This window comes from Pristis pectinata, chromosome 27 (genome assembly GCF_009764475.1).
Source record: "Pristis pectinata isolate sPriPec2 chromosome 27, sPriPec2.1.pri, whole genome shotgun sequence".
NCBI classification, from domain to species: domain Eukaryota; kingdom Metazoa; phylum Chordata; class Chondrichthyes; order Rhinopristiformes; family Pristidae; genus Pristis; species Pristis pectinata.
In genome coordinates, this window is record NC_067431.1 from 16,265,131 (window position 1) to 16,284,005 (window position 18,875).

The 18,875-nt window shown below is 40.2% G+C and overlaps 1 protein-coding gene across 1 annotated transcript; it reads right to left on the reverse strand.

Moving 5' to 3' along the window:
* Positions 1–963: 963 nt before the first annotated feature.
* On the reverse strand, positions 964–18,105 carry zpr1 (ZPR1 zinc finger). Its single transcript, XM_052040077.1, has 14 exons — positions 17,823–18,105; positions 15,946–16,107; positions 15,440–15,530; positions 14,714–14,784; positions 13,963–14,049; positions 12,192–12,314; positions 10,080–10,133; positions 8,877–8,943; positions 7,001–7,071; positions 6,010–6,099; positions 5,694–5,804; positions 4,447–4,536; positions 3,628–3,693; positions 964–2,622 (listed from the first exon to the last, which is right to left on the reverse strand). Exons 1-14 carry the CDS (start codon positions 17,955–17,957, stop codon positions 2,512–2,514), a joined length of 1,329 nt encoding a protein of 442 aa, XP_051896037.1. The 5' UTR covers positions 17,958–18,105; the 3' UTR covers positions 964–2,511.
* Positions 18,106–18,875: the final 770 nt, after the last annotated feature.

The following is an 18,875-nucleotide window of genomic DNA, read 5'->3' on the forward strand; positions in this document are numbered from 1 at the left end:
CACAACTTTTGTCTGCATTCTATCACAGACACTCCTTCTGCTCTCTCATATTTATTTTCTCACTTTTCTAGTACTGAAGAGTCCTTGAGCCAAAACATTGACTCTGTTTCTCTCTCCACCGATGCTGCTTGACCGGCTGAGTTCTAGCATTCTGTTTTTGTTTCAGGTTTCCAGCATCTGCAACTATTTTGCTTTTAGTTAATTATCTCAATTCCCATTTGAGGGAGGGTACAAATAAACTGCTGCTTCACCAAGAGTATTCCCTGGAGGATGCATAATACATCAAGTAACAAGGTTATTTTTTAATTTCTGATCATCATTTCTGGATTAAACAAACGGTAGTTTCCAAAAAAAATTGAAAAGCATATGGATACAATGATTAGAATGACTAAATCTTAGGAAATTTGATCAGTTGGTGCCTTATTGCAAAAATATCTAAAAAGTGCTGTTTAAGGCTTTTAAAAAAAAATATACTGGCAATTGTCAATCCACTAGTTTAGTTTGATTTTTGTTTAGTTGATAAAGTGGTGTGGTATGGTTCAAATTAAACAATTTTAAAATGCGATCAGTGATTAGGCTTTTCCTAAAGGTAGCTGGACAAGTTTGAAAGTGACCTAAACCTTCTACGGGAAAGGTGACACAGAAGACTACGGCTGCTGACTCAAGCAAAAAACAAACTTCTGGAGAAACTCAGCAGTCAGGTGGCATCTGTGGAGGGAGATGGACAGTCAGTGTTTCGGGTCATGGAGCCAACAAAGGGCTGCAGATGATAGCAAAGGTGCAGCACTAGGTCCCCTCCCTCAATTGTTCCCATCTGCCCACCCCACCTCCTTTATTTGCTTCCATGCTATTACCTCCCAGCCTCTGGATATTTCCACTCTTCCCTCCTCACTGGGATCCACCTGTCCATTTCCCTCCACAGATGCTGCCTGACCTGCTGAGTTCCTCCAGCAGTTTGTTCTTTTTGCCACAGGAAAAGGTAGATGGTTGTTGGGAAATGTGGCCCTGTAAGTCACCACTAGAACCTTCATCAAATGAGAAACTTTTCTACCTGTTCCAATCTTTTGCCTCCTACTGGAGATTAGATGGTTATGAGGGATGGGAGGTATTAAGAGATTATTCTAGAATGAAACTGGTTTGGAAGGACCAGTACAGACCATCAGGTCCAATTGTGAGATGAAAACAACTGCAAAGGATATTCAATTCAGGATAAATAGAGATCAACTTTTCCAGACTCTTGTGAATTCTTAAAATTGAATTTATTTTTTCTTCTTCTGAAATAACCATCCAGAATATACATATTATCCCAATGATGAACACACAGACCAATTGTAGAGAAAGTCGCAAATGCCAGCATTAAACAAATTGCAGCGCTTCAGTCTTCACAACAGGATTCCAACGGACAAAAGCCTTTCAAATGCCAACCATCCCTTTCTCTCATAAGTTACCAACAGGAGTTTGTACATAACAAATCTCAGCCATTAATTTTCACACATTCCTTACAGCTCATTGAGTAGACAGAAGTCACCCTTTCATAAAGGCTGGAGATTCATACCAGTTTCTTTTGAGCATCTTCCATTGGTAATTTTGGTCATTAAAGTATTTTATTCAGATTCGGTTTTACCAGTTGGTCAGGGGAAAAATTGCAAGGGATACTCATGATATTAGATACCTTATGGCTGAATATTATAACTTGTTGTCAAATTAAAGGCAATGTAAAGTTACAAAACTAGAAAAACAGGGAACATTCATCAGTAAAAAGGGATAGAACTGTTAAGCTGATATCAAATTGTAAAGATGCTACATGGTTCAAAGTATATGCAGCATTTTATAATTTTGATTTCAGACTATACAGCATTTGCATTTCCTCCCTTTGTATTAATGAAATGTCTCCTATCCAGACATAGATGTGTACTTGAGATTTTGCAGACATCTCAATAGGCCAAGTCATTTTATTCACTTATGTCTACAAAGGCAATAAACAAATAATGTGGATACCACCAATTACAGCCATGTCTCTGGGATATCCAGGAAACCCTGCCCATTTAGGGACTTGTAAAATATAAAGCCTGGATAAGGCTATCCAAAATTAGGACTGGGAAACAGTACTAGGAATTCAAAGTGCCCAAAGAATATCAGCGGCATTATATAAGATGGTTGTCTATCGGATGCTAGCAAGTAGGATCTTGCCTGCAAATTTCATCCTGATCAGGAAACCGCTGAAGTATACACAGACCATCTCCCTGAGCTTGAGGGATAGAGCAGAAATAAATACTGGACATTCCCCAAAAATTCTTCCATCAAACATCATGCCAATGTTCAGGAACTTTTGATTTGATCTTGTTTGAACATGTTCAGGGCCATGTCATATTCCTCTATAAATACTCCCATGCCTTGTCCTTTATGTAAAGTGTTTCTTTTGACAACACAAACTATCACAATCACATTAGCTCTTCCTCTTCAACCTGCTCTCAACAGATTGTTCCTGCACTATTTGTCCACTTTCTGCAGCTAATAATTTTCAGTTTTCATGTCATTCAAACCAAGTTCCTCATTATGTTGAAACGTGCGCTCATATTTCTCTATCTTCATTTCTGGATCAGGATCAGGGGCATACAAATTCTGCAGTGAAAGAAAAACAAGCAAGCATTAGGAATGACTGATGAAAAATAATTAAGTGGACAATTCTTCTCTAGTCTCTAGGATTCTCTGCCCTGCAATATCTCTTCTGCCATAGCATCTTTTAGATCAAATAATTCAAGTTGTTGCTGCAAAAGATCCAGTCTACATTTGGCCACCTTGCTCATTCACTGAAAGGGGGATAGCAAGTATAGTAGCATAGAGGCTCAGTGAATGGATACAGTCAGAGATCTGGACTATTGATCCAGAGACAAAAATTTAATCCTACCATGGTAGTTGGGGAATTTAAATTCAAGTAACTGAATAAAGCTGAAATTTGGTCCATTGTCAGAAATAGTAACCATGAATCTCCTGGATTGTCATTAAAAACCCACCTGGTTCATTAATGCCCTTGAGAGAAGGAAACCTGTTGATCCTACCTAGTCTGGCCTGTGAATGACTCCAGACCCACCAAGTTGATTCTCAATTCAGGAGCAATTAAGGATAAGCATGAAATATTGGCATTGCCTGTTAAAGCCACATCCAAGTAGTGAATAAACGATAAAGATATACATATTATGACACAGGTTAGTCTGGAAATAGTGACTGTTCAGTGTTCTGGTTTATTCATTATGACTAAAGAAAAACTTGACACGCCATTGAGGACACTTGGTCAAAGCAAATTCAGCTTTTGCTGAATGTAACAAATCCACATATAAAAAGCCATCAACTCCTGTCATGGACATAGTGGCCAAATGGCCTCCTCTAGGGCTGTAATGTTTTATGAGCTTAACTAACCAGAGAAGTTACCATTTGATTTTCCATTTTCTACTCAGTCTTGTCATTTTTACATCAGATTCCGATTAGTTTATCGTCAGATACACCAGGGTGCAATGAAATTCCTTGCTCGCTTGAAGCTCAGAGTACACCGTGAACATGGTAATAATAAATACTGTGATGAGCACAAAACAACAAATGGTGCAAAGTTTAGTAATGTATCGTACTTGCCTGGAGATAACTGTTCCCAGCTGGGTCATCAAGAATAAGGTGGGCTTCTTTTTTACCCAACATAATCTGAAAGGGGAAAAATTAAAATTAAATCATAATCCAGTGACGTGTTTAATGAAAGCACAAAAATATCAAAATGGTCCAAAAAACAATTAATAAGGTTCTATGGAATTGAGGAATCTTGGTGAATGAAAAATGTGGCTAATCTTTGAGAGAGTGGCACTTTCTATGTGCACAGTGAACAGGCCATTTCAATTTCATACTTCCATTAATTCAGTATAATGTCACGGGATTGTACCAATTCAATAGGAAAAGTCAACAGCAGTTTTAATAATCTACAAATTAAAAGAAAGATTGTTCCATCCAGATTACTCACAGCAATTGGCTCATGTCACATCCAGAGAAATATACAATGGGGTGTATTACAAGGGAGCAGAGGGGATATGATGAACTTTTCTGTAATGCCCAAGGTTGGATTTAACATGCATGGGCATGAACCATTTTCTCTATTCTGTTACCAAGTACAGGTGGAGGTTTATTCAGCTGTCAGTGATTTTATTTTCTTTGTACACAGCTACAGCAACAGATACCAGGCTCCCTCACTTTACAATTTACTTTGCTTAACTGTCCATTACAGAGGAACAGAAAGTCCTGTGCACATTATATTGCTAGAATTAGGAACATGGCTTATATAAAGTCCAATCATGAGGAAAGGTATAAACTTTTAGGTTGCTACAGTTACTCCCTGTTGTAATATATGTTACTTGGAAAATAATCTTTTATTTAAAACACAAGATTTAGTAGTCAAGAACATTTTACCTCATCTAACTTGTATGCAAATTCTTTAAGTTTTACAGATTTTTCAGGAACATTGCTGTCTCCTGCATAAAATGGGTTCTTTGTCACAATCTAACAAAGGAGAGAAAACAAAAGTCTTTTCAGTGTTTCAGTCATCAAAAGCTATGTTGTAATTGTAGCAAATATTTAATAAAACAGATGTCAATTCACAAATTAACTTGCAGCTTTTCCATTTGCTCCCATGTTCTTGCTGATCATTGCCTTATTGTCAGTGCTTCAGTACAAATCATGCAAGAGTACTAGAATTTTAATGTTCTAGTTTCCTTCCTCTAAGATTACACTGCTCATCCAGAAGATGAATTGCAGCATTACCAACATAATATGTTGGTTGATTGTATATGTGATATTAGTTGATTGTACTGTATTTGTTAATACAAAGAGTTACAGGCATGGACGAGTTGAGCCAAATGGCCTGTTTCCATGCTATATAACTCTGACTCTATAATGCTTTTATATAGGGTTTTTTAAACAGTTCCATTGCATCATTCGGATAAGGTAATAATCTGATTTTGCTCTCTTAATCAAGACCTTGATTTGGTGCAGCCTTCTAATACTTCCAAATATTATGCTATCTATCTTATCACATTGAGAGGAGTTTGTATAATGGAACTAAAACTTAAATCAACTGAAAAGTATTTGCTGATCGATACAAAGGGCAATTGAAGTCTTGAAATGTCAACCTAATGTCACAAGCAAGGAAGTTATTTGGGTTAATGTCCAACCCACTCTTACAATTTACACAGCAGATACAATTGGAAAAATTACAAAAAAAACCTAGAAATGCAAGAGAAAATGTTGATGTTTCAGATGGACCTTTAAATCAGAACTGACATTGCTTCTACAAGTTAAGTTTTAAAAATGTCTAAATTTTAAGTAAGTTTCTGTAATACTTTTTCATAAATTATTCCAAACTTTTCTCAGCGAAAACATTCTTCTGTTAGAAACATAGAAAACCTACAGCACAATTCAGGCCCTTCGGCCCACAAAGCTGCGCCAAACATGTTGCTTCCCATTGCTCATTACTTTCCATTTTTGATTTCAATGCTAAATCTCTTTTGGGACTGCAAGAAGGGAAGGGCAAAAGCAAGAAACATTGCCCATTTCTTCCCTTCCTCAAATGATGCAGGACAAGGACCAACGACAACTTTTGTTACATATTCTAGCACTTCACACCTGAATGTTGGAGAGATTACAAAAACAATTTTTACCAGTTCTTTTACATCTGCCAGCAGTCCTTCCAAAGTGGTGAACTTTCCACCAAGGATTCCCATTCCTAGCTCAAATTCCAGCTCTGGAATAGAAACAGAGCAGGTTTCAGACTGCAAAAGAAAAGATAGAGTTAAAAGCACGACCACTAAAAGGACAGGTCATTTGCAAATAACATTAATGAAAATTTATGCATTCATATCAACCATAAATGCAAAGTTATAAACCAAGTTACTTTGCCAAATGCAGGAATGTTGACTACATGACAGGAAAACTCATGTAGGTACTCTAAAGAGTGGCACTGAAATGATGCTGTACCTTGAGCAGGTCTCTGGTCATGTCAGAGGGATCTGTAATCCGTAGAGTAATTTTTGTACCCAAAGGCTCAGTAGCTCCTCCTGACTTCACCTATAATTAGAACAGTACTACAATAAATGTGGCTGTACAATTTCTGCTGTTCTTTCTTCTACTTACGCTCACTCATCCCACTCCCCTCACGCCAAGATTAAAGCATCCACAGGACATTTTATCTTTAATGCCCCATTCAAGTACCCTTGTATGCACACCAGCAGTGAGCAATGCAGGCTATTTACTAAAATGCGCAGTACAATCAGTGGGTGCAAACACTGTGACACAAGTCACTAAATATGCAGAAGATCATCAGTTTTTCTCTTCTTTTAACCAAAAGACATAAAAGATCACTTGTATCAACCTGCCTGGCACCCAAGAGAATAAATGGAATTTGGGCATTGACCAGATTAGAATTCTTCTGGCTTTTAGGACCAGAACACAAGCCGTCCTTAACAGCTCTTGCCCCTATGCCAGTCAATAATGCTACTCAATATCCCCTTTTAAGGTTTGATAAATTCTGATGGTTGCTCTTTGAAATGCAATTTTGCAAGGACAACATTGGAGTCATATACATGTCCACTGTTGAGAAAGACATAGGAAGTGCATTTTTATTATACCATAAACACAGCTACATCAATGAACATGCAAACCTGCAACTCTCTCACAAACCTTTAAACGCAGTAAGTGTGCAGGTGGTGAAAGAACAGTCACCCATAACTACACCTGATGACCTTGTCCAGACCTGCATCATCAGTAACTATAGGTTAAGTCACTACTCTCCACTTGACTGTGGATTGGATCTTGGTACAAAAAGAACTAAAGGGGAGCCAACTTCTTTACAAAACAATAAATAGGAGGTGGGAAATAAATACGCACATATTAATATCATTTGTATAACCCTCTTCTCCAAGAGGAAAACAAAATAAATTTTTATATTATCCAGCCAGCAAAGAGTTACCTCATTGGTCCTGTGTCCACATGCTTCACAGTTTGTTGCCATGATGATCACTTCCTTGAAGTGTGGGATCTCTGGAAACCTTTGGTAAAGGAAGCCACTGACAGGACTCTAGATTCAGACTTAATTCCAAACCCAGGACAATATGACTGCAAGGTAGGCAGGGAGTGTGCCATGCCAGTGCTACAAGATTCTTTCTGGGCATTAATTGGGACAAGATATTGAAATAATTCATTCCAGGGAATAATATTCATTTCTGTTATGTATATATTCGAAACATTTCATAGAGAAGCTATCAGACATGAAATTCAAAGATCTCAGTTTCTGACAAACACAAAAGTATTTGGAAGGTAAAGCTGAATATAGGTGCTCTGCCTTTTGCTGTAGACTACTACGGATATGATGCCAAGTGACTTCAAGTCCAACCAAGCATGCAGACACATTACTTTACAGCTCATTTTAAATACGTCTCAAAATGTCAAAAATGTGAAATGCGGTGATCAATAACAACCTCCCTCCAGAGATCAAGCACCTTAAAAACAGGACTCTCAGTCCTTGCTAATGTGGGACAACCTGAAATTTTCTTTGATAAATATACTTGGAAATGTTCACCTTTTAAACATTAACTTGCCTTTTCTATTTCTCATGCTGAATGATCTTTCAAGTGGTTCCAGAATGTTGCATTTTTTCCCCAATGCATTCAAATGATTCAAATCTCTGAATGTCTTAATTCCTCCCCCCCTCCACATTATTTGTTATGAATATTTCAAATTAAGTCAAAGCATATTATACAGTGATGTATTCATTTATCTCTGGACATTTTTGTTAGTTGCCTTAACAGATAAGGAACAAGTAAATGAACAGAAACCAGCTGAATCTCAGGCTGAATTGCCTTTCTGTGCCATATTTAGTTAGTTACATTAATCCCAGCAATGTGCAATTGGTCTTCACCCCAACACAATGATAATAATTTTGCTTTGCCAAAGACACACTGGTTCGTCTAACTCATCATTCCAAATACCATCATCACCATCTGGTTACCGACCAGGATTACTAATAGTATTCCAACCATAAGGATTAGGCTGTGTCTGGGGCTTGTTACCGGTGGGGCCATGACAAGCCCAACCATTTGGCCTTTATGTGGAATGATATTAAAATAATTGAAAAAAGAAAAAAATAATAATATAGGGTCTGCCTAAATCTGACCACATTTTGAAACTACTGTGGTTCTTAAAGTTGCTGTTAGTACATTTAGAAGTAATTTCCCGAAGGTAGTATTTCAGGCCTCTCAGAAAAAAACAAGTAATTTTTCACCAAAAATATTAGCTGTTCACAGTGGACATGCTCATTTCCTCCCCCCCCAACATTATTTGTTATGAATATTTCAAATTAAGTCAAATCATATTATACAGTGATGTATTCATTTACCTCTGGACATTTTTGTTGTTACCTTAACAGATAAAGAACAAGTAAATGAACAACAGAAACCAGGTGAATCCCAGGCTGAACTGTCCACTACCACGTTCATTACCACATCTATATTGTAATCACAAACCTGTGCTCACAAATATCATACATGCCAGCAAACAATGGAAATGTGCAGAAAAGATCCAACTCAACTTGATACTCTTAAATAATCTAGGTTTGTGTAAAGAATGGCCCTGGAGCAAAGTTCTGGGAGAACAAGGAGAAGCAAAGGCACTGACACTACCCATCAACTGTTATCAGTGAAAAGAAAATGTCAAAGGAATTCTTGTTGATTTCCACTTAGAATTTAACTTGAATAAAACTCATATGAACGTTTTACCTTTGCTAAATTATGTGATCCAACAAACACTGCTCCCCTACCTGCAAATTCACTACATCTGTTAAAGGATACGTACTAGCTTCATATTAGTTTCAGCAGGTGCATTGCATTCTGGGCAGTTGGTAGGAAATTGCAGCACCTATAGGAAAAAGTAAAAACACCTTAATTTAACAACAAAATTTTCCTTCTCTCTTTCCCTCTGCAAAAGGCTACTTGATAATTTTCTCTGCTGATAGTTGAGCTGTGCTGAGTAATTAAACTCCATTTCAGTGTGAAGATCAAACATCCCAAGTCACATCTAGTTATCAAATGCAAAGTTAACAAAAAGACTATCCACTCCTAACCTTTGCCTCACTTATTTAGAACATATTTTTATATAGCAGTCGGTGTGTCAATGGTTACAAATTGATAAGAGGTTCTATACTATGGTCTCAGGACTATCAGGATTTTGGATTCTTTCACCAGCCTCTCACAACAGCTTTGTTCACCCCACACCACGAGTTGGATGTACAGCTGGCATGGCCTGCATTTGTTGCCCACCTCTTATTGCCCTTGAAGATAATGGTGCCATCTGTACATTAAAGACCATTAGGCAGGGAATTTTGTGTTTGACTTCGCTGCATGAAAATATTTTCAAGTCAACATACACACAATGGTATTTCCACACCATTTCTGCATTCATTTTTTCAAAAACTTTTATAGCACAGATTTCAGAGGTGTGGCCAAAGCAGCCTTGCTGAGCTTTGCAGTAAATAAACACTAACATGTAAACCATTTTGTCTTACTTTCTAGTTGCAGAAGGTGCAATTCTGATGCATTCTATCACAATCTTGGACTGTGCCTTATAAATGTTGGAAAGACAATTCACTGCAGAATGCCCAATCTCTGACCCGCTTCTTTGGACCGAATTTTTAAGGGTAGTTCAGTTGGGGGCAGGGGGAGGTGGTGGTGATGGCGACAATGACCAGAACCTTGTTCTGTTAACTGTTATTAACAAAGAATTGGGGATATGTATAGGGGACAAGATCCAAGTCCAGGGTACAAAAGCATTCTTAGACCTAGGGCCATCAACTTATCACCAGCTAAAGGGAACAAAAAGAAATTTTTGGATATCACTGTCCATATTCAGAAGTTTTCAAATTTCTGCAGAGCCGATGTGTAATAAACCAGGTCATTCGCGTCTCAAGCTGAGAGTGGGAAATCTACAATGCAAGAGAATCATTAGAATAACAGGACAGATTGTTTTTATTTTGAAGCCCTCACAGAAATACTTACTTCATTCCTTAAATCTTCTTTGATATTTTCAGGCTTCTCCTCTTCTGTACATTCCTGCAAGAAGAGCAAATAAAATAAAAATGACCATAGACAATCAGGCTTTATTTTGTCTCCTTCCTCATTATTCATGGGTTGCTCCTGTTCAACTGCATCACCGAGCATAACACTAGACATACAGCTAAAGTGCCCAATGGTCTCACTCAAATTGGCTGCCAAGCAATTGAAATTCTAGCCCAGGTTGACTTCCCCTCCAAGGAGAACAGTTTAATTTGGCCTCTTTTCAGGACTTCCAACAATCAACTTTGGAAATTCATTTAACCCTAATGCCCACACAAAAATATCTTTTCTAAAACCGTAACATTGCCATTTGTGCCAAGAATTGGAGTCAAGAGGATAAAACTAACTATAATGAGTATTTAAAAGCTAATCTATGAAATCAGCAAATGGGATAAAGTGAGGTGAATGGATTTGGATCATAGATTATCTGTGTTCTCACCAAATGGTGCAACAGTTGTAATGGACTGAATGACATTCCTGTTCTATGCTTGTTTCTGTGTGATTTATGGAATCGAATTCTGTGGACTTCTTAAAAAATTGTCATAACACAACAGAAAACATAATCATAGAAACAGGAGCAGGAATAGGCCATTGGGCCATTCAAGGCTGCTCCATCGTTCATTAAGATGAAGACTGTGGTTCCAAGAAATGCCTTCATAACTCCTGGAATGCTCTAACCAAGCTTTGCAATAGCTGTAACACAGTCTACCCTACTGTATTCTAGCAAATGCCTTTTCTTTTGTCCCTGCTCATGAGATTTTAGTTATCTATCAGCATGTACCCTTGTCTCTTTTGGTAATCTGATGCTTGCATCTACGTTTCTTACACATTTGTGTCATTGTTATACTTGGATACATTACTTTCTATCCAATCATTTAAGGATTCAGAAAAGATAAGCAAGTTATTCATTGAGTTTCTACCTATATTGGTTCCTAAGTATCATGAACAATATACATTGGGGAATTGCATCAGTAAACCTACATGCTGGAGCTTCATTAATGTGCAGAGGTTCTCCAACATCTTCAGCCAAACCCGTTGCAGCTGGTGAAGGGCCCTTCCCTAATGAGTTTAAGATTAACTGTTCTTTCTAATAGAAGCATCAAAATTAATATATTTTAAAAACAAAGATCTTCCCAGTTAGATTTGTCAATCAAATTTTTTTCTACTGTGTTATTTTTGCTGCTATAAGCACTCCCTTAAATAGTTGCCCTGGTTTACTTGAATGGATTTTTTACAAGGGGTGGTCTGCTGGAATGTGTGTTATTTGGAAGGTCACCAATTGTTGCCCACTTCCAGTCCCCCAAAATAAAGATTGAAAATGACTATTCCAAGTAGTGATTAAATGGACCTAAACAATTTAGCTTGTGCATACACACCTGTGACATTGTGCCAGAGAAACAAAGGACTGCAGATGCTGGAATCTAGATGAGAAACACAATGATGCTGATGGAACACAGCAGGCCAGGCAGCATCCGTGGAGAAAAGCAGGCGGTCAATATCATGTTTTGGGTCAGGACCCTTCTTCAGGACTGAAGATAGGAAAAGGGGAAGCCCAATATATAGGAGGGAAAGGCAGAGCAGTGATAGGTGGACAAAAGAGGGAATGCGGGGTGGGCACAAAGTGGTGATAGGTAGATGCAGGTAAGAGATAGTGATGGGCAAATGCAGGGAAGGAGGGGAGAACAGATCCACTGGGGCTGGGTCAAAGGCAAGGGCAAAAAAAAAGGGGGGGGGGGGAGAAAAAAAAGAGATAGGTTAGGAAAGGGAAGAAAAGAAAAGGCATGGTTGGGGGTATGTGGTGGTGGGGGGGGGGGGGAAGAAGAGAGAGGGGGGGGGGAGTGTAGGGATTACTTAAAGTGGGAGAATTCAATGTCATGTCATTAGGCTGCAAGGTTCCAAGATGGAAAATGAGGTGCTATTCCTCCATTTTGTGCTTGGAATTCTCCTGACAGTGGAGGAGGCCGAGGACTGGCATATCAGCGATAGTGTGGGAGGGGGATTTGAAGTGACTGGTAACGGGGAGATGCATATCGCAGTTACAGACATTGTGCCTACCTGCAATCCCAACATACTGTCCTGTTTAGCATCTCGCTTGTAATGAGTAACTGTTAAGGCCTCATCTTTCTGAGGGGCATTCGGATTTTCAATAAAGCTGTTCCCAGATGGATCATCAATAACCTGTAGAGCATAACAATAGATTAAATACAACAAGAAATCAGTTATTCTTGGTGTTTAGTACATTGTACTGTAACCTACACCTTTCTCTTATTCATCCTGTCCTTCAAACAACTACGTTAATACGTACCCCTTTCAATCACCAACTCTATTAATGCATTCCACTGTCACCATTTAAATAAATTGCTGTCCCATATCCCAAATTCAATATTAAATGTTAGTGATTACAGTCCTTGTAGCATATAAAATGTCTATTTCTAAAAAATCTATCCTATCCTCTTATCAACCAACCAAATCAACTCAATCTTTAACAAAATAAATAGCATCAAACATTTTTAAGTTTTTTCTAATTCATTTGCAGGATTTGGATATACAGTAAAACTCCACTGATCTGGCAAACTCAGGATTTTGGTGGTGCTAGACTGGAAAATTTTCCAGGCTATTGGATATTATTCCAATAAATATTCTAACACTTTTAATTCACTTTAAGATGTTATACAGTACAGTAGTATATTAAGTTTTCTAGTAAATTTGGTAAGTTTCAAGGGAGCACAGGATCTGGGGCTCCAGTGCACTAGGAGTTGGGAACTAGCACCCAGTGAGCCAGATGCTGAACCATCAGATAGTGAGTTATCAGAGTTTTACTCTAAATCCAAAAGCCAACATTTAAATGCCCTCAAGAACAGGGTTGAGAGTTGCTTTCTTGAAAAGCCCATGTGGTGAAGATGGATCCATGGTTGGTTAGTTAAGGAGCGCAATCCAGGAATTTGATCCAGGGACAATGAAGGATCTGAAATATATTTCAGATATCACATCTGGTCAAATGTTGTATTGACATTAAGGGCTGTTTATCAGATCACCACTGGAATTCAGTTTTTTTTTGCCCATGTTTGGAGTAAAACTGTAGCCAGCTCTGGAGCCAAGTGGTTCCAGCAAAACACAGACTATCAGTGCCACTCAGTAGCATTTCAACTGTTTTAACAATACCTCCCATCACTGTTCTGTTAATTGAAAAGGTGTAACTGTCCAGATTGGATACATCTTACTTTTTTATTAAAAAAATATAGACAGCATACCCAGGCAATTTGCTACAATGCCAAATTCAGACACCACTGTCTTTAGCCCTGTGTCTAAAACACAAATGTAAATGGCAAACAGAATCCCATGGGACACCCTACACACTTAAAACCACTCATTAATCCTAACTCCAAATCTCCATTCTACCTTTAGCAAGTGCATGGTGCTTTGTCAAGGCTTCTTGAAAGTTTGTGCACTCAATCACAGATTCTTTCTCGTCTGTCTCATCTATCACCTCCAGCATTATTACTGCCTCTTGCCCTCAACTCAGTTTTCTGGCAAATGTACCATCAATGCCAAACAAGTTGGTGCATTAGTCAGTAATGTTGGCAAACTATTCAACAGCAGGATTATTACAGACGAGCCATCAGAGAAGTTCTCTCCTTAAGAGCAGGATGCCCTACCTGCAGATATTGCCATAGCTGTCAGTAATATTCTTTCATTATTTATCTGTATTACACATAGGAGGAGGAATCAAATTATTTCCCACCAGCAAAATATGAAATCAAACATACTCCCACTGAAAGAAAATCAGCAGTGACACACCACCACCGAAAGGTAGCAAGTTATCTACCAGTGTGAATGGAGTCTCAAGTTCCTTCAGCTTTTTTAGCTTCTCGATGAATTCTTCAACCTTGGAGGCCACATCCGGATTGGTTGCCTGCAATTGGTAGAGACACATGGATAAAAGAATATTTCATTAGGTCACGTTACTGAATAAATGGCACAATATAGATCAAGTCCAAGAAGTATTGGGAACGTTTAAAGTTGGCCTAAGTCTGGATTACCAGTCCCACATCAAGGGAGGGAATTCAGCACCTTGGGATTCCACAAGCACAAGTATTTTACTTGATAATCAACCCCTCTCTCATCTCTAGCCTCCAATCTCTTTCCAGGATGCTTCTGTATCTCCAATTTATTAACACTATCCACAGCTCCAATTCCTTGAACAGTCTGGCTCCTCTTGAACTCCTTGCACTCATTCTATGATTATTTCCTTGTTTCCTTCCTTCATCACCAACCACAGGTTGGAATCAAAGCTCAGGACTGAATCGTTCTGATATTAACTATTCTCCATGACTTCAAAACAGTATTCCTCCTTCACAAGGATCACATGCTTCTACAATACCAACCCCAATTTTTACTTTTTAAATAATCTTTTTGGTTTCAGTGGTGGATATTCTAGCTGTCTGAACGATGAGGAAGGTTTTGATTGAGCAGATGTGAGGCACGCATTCAATACTCAAGTTTCTTACACTCGCATGTAAAACTGGTTCCGAAAAGGCCAACGGCAAGAGGAAAAAAAACAATGGAAAAGCACTTACCTTCCTCATAGGCTGGTCTTGCTCTAACCCCCCGACCGCTCTGTCAATCAAACCCTCAACAGTAGAAAGAGCTGCAGAAACAGATACGAGAACAAACTCTTAAGTTTGTTTAAAATGGTGAATCAATGTGTTCAATACAGCAGTCATTATCATACATCCATCATAACCTATATACAAATGTGATCCTTGAAACTACTTAACTTCATGGACTTGTATATCCAAATGCAGGCCATAACTTCTGAACAGGGGACATTAAACAACATACATACAACTTTAGAGAACAAGTAATAATCCCACAGATTTATAATAGATTTTCACATGACTGTTGTTAGTAGAAATTAAAACATAATACTCCAAATCTTTACCAATATCATTTGTTAAGATCTGCTTGCTTTGCTTCAGGGCAGCTGTGACTGCCTGTGGAACCTAGCATGCTAGTAAACAGTCTAACACCAGAAGCAATCTTTACAGTGAATTGCAATGGACAATGATCACATACTGCAGTGCAAAATAAGAACATAAGAAGAAGGAAAAAGAAAAGTCAATATGCAGACAATGCAAATAACTGCTTCATTGGTCTACCCTCTAATCATAATCCCCTCTGATGATTCAGCAATTGAGAAAAGGTACGACAAAACTCTGAGGTCAGGCATCATCATGGTCAACTCCTTTTGCATCTTCAGATGGGAATTTTATAGGCACCATTTAATCTAATGATACACTTACCTCCTTTCTGTGTAAATGGTGGAATCTCAAAATCAAGTTCAGGGATTTTGGTCGTTGCACTGTCAGCTTTCACAACCTCGCGATTTAGGTCCTGTGGAACACAGAGACAGACAGGATTAATGATACATCAGATTAAATTTAAATTTGAGGATGCAATTAAGAGTTGGGTTAATAAACATCAATGTGACGACTTTCTTTTGTAACTCCAATTCCTGGTACCAGAGCATATGGCTGTTGTACCTATGGGACCATTATTATATGGTCTCCTGGTCTAATATTATATTCTCCTGGTCTAATAGATCAGCAAACCAAAAAGTTATACAGCCATTAATAAAATGTAACTGATCTTGGGATGCACAGTTACTAATATGCAAAAGTCACATCATCATTCTGCAGCAAGTTTCAGATGGAGTACAGAAAAGGACAACCAAATTGATACTGGAGCTTAAGTATACAAACAATGATGATAGAGTGGAAGAGTCTGACACTGTTTACAAGAGGCTTACCTGTCTGGTAGAAGCATGCAGCGTATATCGCACTCCCTGTTCCTGGATCTTCCCAGCTGACTGGATCTCATTGTTCACCCAACCACAGTTCTCACAGGCAAATGAACTAACAATAATCTCTCTGAAGAATGGAATCTTTGTCAACAGCAACCTGGTCATCCCCTTTAACATGAGAGCAAAAGTAGAAGGAATTATCAGTGTGCACCATCCAGCAAACAAAAAACATAAAAGGGCATATAAGTCTTAAGCTGAACCATCTAATGGATTTAGAAAATTACTATAACTAATGCGATGTTTTCCAGCAGATAGCAGCAAATTGCACTTCCTGCTGCACTCAGTTAAAGAAAAACTTAACTCAAAATGTTGAGCAGGGGTGAAGAGGAAATATAACCTTTCAACAGAAATATTTCAGCCTATACGAAGCATTTATATTTTAACAATGCTTCCAACAACACATTCACAGCACTATTGTAAGGTTATCAATTTAGTTTCCTCCAACAGAAGAGATGCATTTTTGGCTTGTACTGTATTAAACAGTTCCAGATCTTAACAACACTCCCAGGGGGTCAATGAACAGAATTAAGTTAGAAGTGTGATAAAATGCAGGGAAACCCCAGAGCTCAGGGCTGAATACCTGCATCTCTTCTTTGCATCCACTCAGGCTATTCTGTAACTTCCTCCTCGTCCCTGGCCAATACTGGTACCTCAACATTCCATCTGTTGCCAGTTCCCACAACCCATCCTCAGTTCATATCTGCACCATCAACCCACCAACATCCTCAAAAACATTCATGTCCCCAAATTCATTCTCTATGAATCGCAACACCCTTTACACCCACATTCTAAACAATATCCACTACCCACCCTCAACCCACCAATATCCCCATCAGTGCCCCAGCCCTCACTCACCTACAACCCTAGCCCTCACTCATTCTCCACCCACACTCAACCACCCAGCCATCATCCCAGCCCCACTCTCATCTCCACCCTCCTCATGCTTCATCCCCACTCCCCAGCCCTTACTCCTCCATCCCTTACCCCATCCCCTTACCCCACCCCATCCCCTTACCCCACCCCATCCCCTTACCCCATACCCTTACCCTTACCCCACCCCATACCCCACCCCATCCCCTTACCCCACCCCATCCCCTTACCCCACCCCATACCCCATCCCCTTACCCCACCCCATCCCCTTACCCCACCCCCTTACCCCACCCCATACCCTTACCCCACCCCATCCCCTTACCCCACCCCTTACCCCACCCCATACCCTTACCCCATCCCCTTACCCCACCCCATCCCCACACCCTTACCCCACCCCATACCCCTACCCCACCCCATACCCCTACCCCACCCCATACCCCACCCCCTTACCCCACCCCATACCCTTACCCCACCCCATCCCCTTACCCCACCCCCTCCCCCATCCCCTTACCCCACCCCATCCCCTTACCCCATCCCCTTACCCCACCCCATCCCCTTACCCCATCCCCTTACCCCACCCCATCCCCCATCCCCTTACCCCACCCCATCCCCTTACCCCACCCCATACCCCACCCCATCCCCTTACCCCACCCCATACCCCACCCCATCCCCTTACCCCCTTACCCCACCCCATACCCCCTTACCCCACCCCATACCCCACCCCATCCCCTTACCCCACCCCATCCCCTTACCCTTACCCCACCCCATACCCTTACCCCACCCCATCCCCACACCCTTACCCCACCCCATCCCCACACCCTTACCCCACCCCATCCCCACCGACACCCTGTCTCCTAACCCTCACCCACCACCCAAGCCCTGGCCCACAACCCTCATGCCTCCCCTCCCACTGCCCCCTCCCGCCGGCATCTCCTCTCCCAGCCCGGCCTCACATTCTGGAAGCAGTTCATGCACAAGCTCTCGATCAGAGTCGGACCGGAATCCTCCGAATCCTCGGCACTCAGATCCGGGAAAAGCGGCCCGGACCCTCCGCCGTCCTCGCCGTCCTCGCCGCCACTCAGCGCCATCTTCCCGGCCTCGACGGCTCCGCCAATCAGCGCTCGGCAAGGAGCCGACGTCACAGGCAAGAGTCTCCCTTCCGCCACGCACTGACTCCCGTTACTGCCCCTCACCTGGAGGACCAACCTCTTCAAGACCAGCAGCAATAGTTCTGCATTGCACTTGGAGGGTAGTAAATGCAGAGGTTATCCATTTTGAAGGCAAAAGTACAATGCAGAGTAATTTTTAAATGGAATGATATTAAAAGGTGTTAAAATTCATAGAGAATTGGATGCCCCACTGGGTGAATATTGAAAGTTAGTTTGCGGGTCGGTATTTAGGAAGGCAAATGTTATATTGGCTTTTATTGCAAGAGTAATTGAGTGCAAGAGTGAAGATGTCACACAGAAATTATACAGGCCCCGAGACTGCAACTGGAATATTGTGTACAGCTTTGTCCTCCCTAACGTACTTTGCATAGAGGGAGTGCAACGAAGGCACACCAGACTGATTTCTAGGACGTGGGATTGTTACATGAGGAGAGATTAAGACTGGGTTTATATTTTATAGATTGATAAGGTGATCTCATTGTAACAAAATAATATGGCTTGACAGAGTGCATGCAGAGAAAATGTTTCCCTAATGTAAAATAAAACATAAATGCTGGCAACACTCAGCAACTGGAAAATACACACAGATTTAACATTTTGGTTCTGATAAAGAGTCTTTGACCTGAAATGTTAACTCTTTCTCTCTTTCAACAGATGCTGCCTAACCTGTAGAGTGATTGCTATTTCTGTCTCTATTGCATCAGCAATTTAAAAAAAATTAATTTACCGATGTTTACCCCTGGCTGCAGTGGTCATTCAGGACTGAGATGAAAAGATATTTTTACACCCAGAGAGCAATACCTCTTTAATTCACTACCCTTGAGGTCCAGAAGGCTC